This window comes from Colobus angolensis, unplaced genomic scaffold (genome assembly GCF_000951035.1).
Source record: "Colobus angolensis palliatus isolate OR3802 unplaced genomic scaffold, Cang.pa_1.0 Scaffold600, whole genome shotgun sequence".
NCBI classification, from domain to species: Eukaryota; Metazoa; Chordata; class Mammalia; order Primates; family Cercopithecidae; genus Colobus; species Colobus angolensis.
The window spans coordinates 198,506-205,072 of NW_012119600.1; the positions used below are offsets into that span (position 1 = coordinate 198,506).

Sequence of the window (6,567 nt, forward strand, 5' to 3'; positions counted from 1 at the left end):
GAGTGGAGTCACTTCATCTCCGTGAGTCCCTTGGCCTCTGTGAGGTGCCTGCCTCCAGGGCTGTGTGAATTGCAGCTGACAGAGCAATCGGGGCACACAGTACGTGCTCAATAACCGGTGGCTGCTATCATAACTACGTCTTCTGTACAAGCGCCCTAGGCCTTTGTCTAGTACCTGAATCTCGAAACATGATTAAACATAGCAGAACCCCAATTTACGGCAGAGACAAGACGTGGTCTCTTACATCCCTCCTGGTGGCCCTTCCTTCTTCTTGGTGAAAACTCAGGCAGGGAGGACTCAGGTCCAGAGACGAGTGAGGACAGAAAACAAAGCCTGGAAGGGGAGGGGGAGCCCAAGGTACTGACCCCTTCCTGAACTGAGAACAGAGAACTGCCTTTGGAACCTGTTCCTGATTTCCTCACCTTCCAGCTACACAGGAACACAGGAGACGTGAGTCCCAGGTCCAGCTCTGAGCTGCACTGTTTAGCCTGGGCTGGCCACTCGCCTCCAGGAGTCTGCTTCCTCCAGGGTCAGGTGGGGGTGGGAGTCCAGGCCTCTGACCTCCAGGGTCTCTGCTATTGCCACGTGGTGTTCTTGACTCTGAACATGCAGGCTCCTTCCTGCCTGGGTTTCAGGAGCACACCAGCTCTTGCCGGTCACCGGGCCACCACGCTGCGGGTGACAAACTGAGAGCAGGCGTGGGTGGAAGGACAGAGGACTGAGTGGCATCCCTCCTGTCTCCTTTGCATTCACAGACACTGAGTCTAACAGTCTCGTGGTGAAAGGCTGTTCCAATGTCAGTAACGCCACCTGTCAGTTCCTGTCTGGTGAAAATAAGACTTTTGGAGGAGTCATCTTTCGAAAGTTTGAGTGTGCAAACGTAAACAGCTTAACCCCCACGTCTACACCGACCACTTCCCACAACATGGGCTTCAAAGCTTCCCTCAGTCTCTTGGCCTTTGCCAGCCTCCTTCTGCTGGGACTGCGGCCCTGAGGTCCTGGGGCTGCACCTTGCCCAGCACCCCATTTCTGCTGCTCTGAGGTCCAGAGCACCCCATGGGGTGCTGACATCCTCTTTCCCTGCCCTGCCCCATTTAACTGCCCGGTAAGTGGGAGTCACAGGTCTCCAGGTCATGCCGACAGCTGCCTTGTTCTCCATTATTAAAGCGCTGGTTCATTCACTGCCGAAATCTGTCCTGATGCATTCTGGGCTGGGCCTCATTTGAGCTGTTATCCAGCACCACCTCCCACTCCTGGGCTGCAGGTGGGGTCCTTGCCTTTGAAACTGTGCACATTTGTTTCTGGGATCTGATGACATCCCTGCTCATCTTGCTTCTGGGAAGCCAACCCCTTGACCTTGCAGCCCTGCACCTCTGGGGATGGACATGCCACCATCTGCACTGTCACACACAAGGAGCTCCCCCGCCTACCTTATAAGGCCTGTGTCAACCCCAGTACAGAACCTCCTTCAGTATGGGCCGATATATGGCTCTTCCACAGTTGTCCTGATTGTGGTCAGAAGCCCACAGCGTCCTCTCAGGGTCCTATCATGATGGGGGCCCAAGGAGGGTTGGAGGGGCTGCTGAAGACCAGCATGCTCCTACTGACCAGCCTTCCCAGGCAGGGACATGACTAAGTCACTGGGAAAGCTGCAATGCCAGGCTCCATTCCTGGCTGAGGAAGTTTTCTGCAGCCGTGTGCAGAATGGAATGTGGCCACAGAGCCCCAGTCCGGCCCCTCAGAGAGCTTGTAATCAAACACAGAGTTACTAACTCCGTATCAGATGCCAAGGGAGCAAGAAAACCAATCGAATATGCCCAGAGGTCCAGGTCTAGTAAATAAGGTGGGCCTTGAGCTGAGCTTGGAAAAATGGGGTTTGCGGTAATAAACATTTTTTTGTAAACTGATGTGGGTCAACATTAGCCAGGATTGCTGGCAATGCACCGTGGACAAGGCCACCATAAAGGTCCTCGGATGGCATCTCATCACCACATGTACTCTTACTGATTTCAGCTTGTGATTTTGAAATGGAATTTTAGACTTACTGAAAACTTGCAAAAATTAGTACACAGAATTCCACTGTCTCCTTCATGCAGCTTCTCCTCACGTTCACATGTTAGATAATCACGGCACAGTTACTGAAAGCAGGAAATGTTCATGGAAACAGTATTGCTCACAAACAGAACTCATTTGCATTTCACCAGTTTCTATGGATGTCTTTTTCTTCCTGATCCAGGATCCAATTCTTTGCATTTAATTGTCATGTCCCCTCAGTCTCCTTCAAATGGCGGCAGTTCTGGCATCTACCAAGACCTTGATAATTAAGAAGATTATTGGCCATTTTGTAGAATGTTTGAGGTTATGCATTTTTGGCAGGAAAACCATGGCAATGATATGCCTGTCTCAGTGCATTTTATCAGGAGATACGTGACGTCAATGAGTCATATTACTGGTGATGTTAACCTTGGTTAAGGTTAATATCTTTCAGGTTTCTCCATTGTAAAGTTGTTATTACTTCTTAATATAATAGGCTAGGTTGTGCTGCTACAACAAGTACACCTTAATAAAAAAAAAAAATCACACAATGGGAGTTTATTTCTCAGCAAGTTAAACTCCATATAGATGCTCCTGGTTGGACATCTGTCCAGCGTTGCTCTTCTCCAGAGTAAGGAAGGCGTCATGCTTCTTTGTTCCCACAGTTCCACCATCCCCCATGACCCACTGGACTCTCAGTTAAGTGCTCTGTCTGTAGCCAGCTGATAAGTACAAAGAGAGAGCGCCTGGAGGGCTGTGCAGAATGGCCCAGGGGCCAGGGCTGGCAGTGACATCCATCACTTATGCTCGTAAATCCAGCCACGGGACCTTGAGCAAGAGGCTTTTCCTCTCTGGGCCTTAGGTTCCCCAAGTGTATAATGGGGATAGTGATAAGGTCTGCTACATGGGGTTGTGAGGTCTGTCCACATAGTTCTCCCTGTGAAGCTTAGCACAGGGCTTGGCAAGGAGTAAATGTTAACAGTGGAAGACTGCAGTCTGGAGGGTGCTCCCTAAAGACAGTGGGAAGAGAGGCCACAAGAAACGCTGATGTAGAAGGGACTGTCTCTGCTCAGCTCCCTCTGACGATGCCAACCTCACTAGGGTTACAGCGGCTTCTGTCTCAGTCTCAGAATCTCGTATACAATGTACTCGCCCTTCCTAGGCCCTCCGTGGCTGCTGACACCATGGCCTCACAGACAGCAACGGGGGCTTCTCTGCCTCCCATCTGCATTGCCTGAACTACCAGCTAGCGGTTCTTAATGTCTCCTGGAAGCCCCAGTGCTCCATGTTGATGTGAGGAAGCAGCGACATGTTTGGGGAACTGCAAAGGGTCACATGGGAGCCTGCCTGAAGGGCAAGCAGGAACAGAGCCCAGGAGGTCTCCACAGCATTGTAGATGACTCTGGCTTTAAATTGAAGGCCATGGGGAGTCAATGTATAGTTAAGTGAGATAATAAGAGTGGGATTGGGTTTCCATTCTGGGAAGCTTGCCTAGACTGCAGGCTGAAGGTGGAAAGAGAGCAGAAAGACAGGGCAGCAAAGTTAAACAGAAATAGTGGGTACTGCCCAGGGGTAGATGCTTTTCATCCTGTTAATGGAGTATAAACTAGTACCCTAATGTACTTCTATTTGCATTACTGGCTCCCACCTCCTTACCCAGAGCAGGGAATTGAGCAGAGTGCCACTCCTGCCTGTGTGTCTACCTTTTTATCCTCTTGGATGTTCATGCTTAACTCTAGACTCTTGTCCTCTGGCCCCTGAGCCAGGTCTTGTACTTTGCACCTAAGCTAAAGCCCCTTACTGGTAACTTTTCCTTAGGCCCAGCCTGGGCTCTCGGATAAGCCCCCGTGTCTGAGAAACTTCACAGAATTCTACACACTGTATGGTTGTACTAATGACAATAGCCTTATCTTTCCACAGTACTTTGTAATTTGTAAAGTTCTTTTGCCCATGTTGGTTTATTTTATTTAGAATGAAATTGTATGCAGAATTACATTTTAGGCAGGATTTACATACAATAAAATGTATGTGTGCAGTCTAATGAGCGTCAACAAACCAACAAACGTGCCCTTGTAACTACCCCCCACCCCAGTGAAGACATGAAAGCCTCTCCGATAGTTCCCCTGGGTCACTATGCAGTTCACTGCATGCTAGCCCCAGGCCTCTCCACTCTCCCCTCCTGGAAGTGACAGGCAGCACTCTGCTCACAACCCAGTGAGTTGAGCGTTTACTCAGCAACACCTGGACTCAAGACAGCAGGCAGAAGAGTCCCTAGGGGTCAGCTTTTCCCAGCAACAACTCTGCCTCATGGAAGGGGTTAGGATAAGGTACTGTTTCCATCAGACCCCCAAGCCCTTTTGACCCCTTCTCACTGCCTCAGCCAGGAAGACAAAAGGAGGATGTGGGGTTCCTTTCTTTGTGCTCAAGACTGGGTTTAGCACATCTGAGCTAAAAGTTTCTTGAACTAAATCTCCAAATAACCTTTAATCTGAAATATAAATTGATAAAAGTGATAAAAACCATTTATCACTATGTGTCTTCAATGTACATTTTCAATGTATACATAATAATTGCACATATATTTATGGATGTATGTGATATTTTGATACATGCATATAATACATAATGATCAAATCAAGGTAACTGGGATATTCATCACCTCAGACTTGTATCAAATTTTTTTGTATTGGGAACATCACAAATCTTCCTCTTTAGCTATTGTGAAATACAAAAATGATAGCCTACTGTGCTATTGAACACAAGAACTTAGTCCTTCTATTGAAATGTATTTTTGCTACCCATTAACTAACCTCTCTTTATCCCTACCTCCCCCCTACCTTAACTAATCTCTGTTAATCACCATTCTACTCTTTATATCCATGAGATAAACTTCGTTAGTTCCCACATGAGTGAAAACATGCAATATTTGTCTTTTTGTGCCTGGCTTATTTCACTTAACATACATTCATCATCTTTTCATGATAAACCCTTGACAAATGGGGTGTAGAAGGAACACACCTCAAAACAATCAAGGTAATATATGACAGATCCACAGTTAACATCCAACTAACATCCAGCCTTTCCTTTAAGATCTGGTACAAGACAAGGATGTTCACTGTCACCACTTTTATTCAATGCAGTACTGAAAGTTCTAGCCCAAGCAATTAGACAAGAGAAAGAAACAAAGGACATTCAAAATAGAAAAAAAATAAGTCAGGTGGGCGCGGTGGCTCATGCCTGTAATCCCAGCACTTTGGGATGCTGAGGTGGGCGGATCACGAGATCAGGAGATTGGGACCATCCTGGCTAACATGGTGAAACCCCGTCTCTACTAAAAAACACAAAAAAATTAGCCAGGCATGGTGGCGGGCGCCTGTAGTCCCAGCTACTTGGGAGGCTGAGGCAGGAGAATGGCCTGAACCCAGGAGGCGGAGCTTGCAGTGAGCCAAGATGGCGCCACTGCACTCCAGCCTGGATGAGAGATCGAGACTCCATCTCGAGGAAAAAAAAAAAAGTCAAATTGTCCTTGTTTGCAGATGGTATGATCTTATATTTAGAAAAACCTTAAGATCACGCCAAAAACTGTTAGAATTGCTAAATGAACTCAGTAAAGTTGGAGGATACAAAGTCAACATGCAAAATCAGTAGCATTTCCATTTGCTAACAGCGAACAATCTGAAAAAAATCAAGAAAGCAGTTTAATTTATAACAGCTACAAAAACAAAACAAAACCAACAACAACAATAAAAAAACACCTAGGGAAGAATTTAACCAAAGAGTTGGAAGAGCTCTACAATGAAAACTATACAACACTAATGAAAGAAATTAAAGAGGACACAGAAAAAAAAAATGGAAAGATATCCCGTGTTCATAGACTGGAATAATTAATATTGTTAAAGTGTCTGTATTACTCAAAGCAATCTACAGATTCAATGCAATCCTTATCAAAATATCAATGACATTCTTCACAGTTATAGAAAAAGCAATTAAATTCATATGAAACCACAAAAGACCCTATATAGCCAAAGCAATCCTGAGAAAAAAGAACAAAGCTGGAGTCATCACATCACCTCACTTCAAAAGATACTATAAAGCTGTAGTAACCCAAAGAGCATAGTGCTGGCACACAAACAGACAAATAGACCAATGGAATAGAATAGAGAATGCAGAAATAAATCTTCAATGTACATATCAAACTCAACAAGTGAACCTAGAAATGTTTTGCCGAGTCCTTAAGCACCCAAATCTGGCTTTAGATCTGAGAACAAGAGTGAGGAGGGTTCAGAGAAGGGAGGTCCCAGGCAGAATGGGCAGTGGACTTAGGGCAGGGTTGCTCTTAAACTTGAGAAAGCAGCTACTTGTGTCAAGTGATTCTGGGGCTTCTGGTTTCCCCAAAAGTGCTCCAACCAGGCAAGCTACAGAGGAAAGTGAGGCTTCAAGAAATACAGTGCCAGCAAATCGTACTGGATGATCACCAGAGCAGGTTTTGAATGAGGAGGCGTTGGGACTCTTTCAGACTCTTGCACATTAACC

General features: G+C 46.3%; 1 protein-coding gene across 2 annotated transcripts in view; it reads left to right on the forward strand.

Annotated features, from left to right (window-relative positions):
- Positions 1-1,186, forward strand: part of LYPD8 (LY6/PLAUR domain containing 8) — a 13,312-nt gene extending 12,126 nt beyond the window's left edge. For both annotated transcript variants that reach the window (XM_011963182.1, XM_011963181.1), the window contains one exon: positions 756-1,186. In XM_011963182.1, the coding sequence (XP_011818572.1) occupies positions 756-994 (239 nt within the window). In that variant the 3' untranslated portion in view covers positions 995-1,186. The remainder of the gene's footprint in view (positions 1-755) is intronic.
- The last annotated feature ends 5,381 nt before the right edge of the window (positions 1,187-6,567 follow it).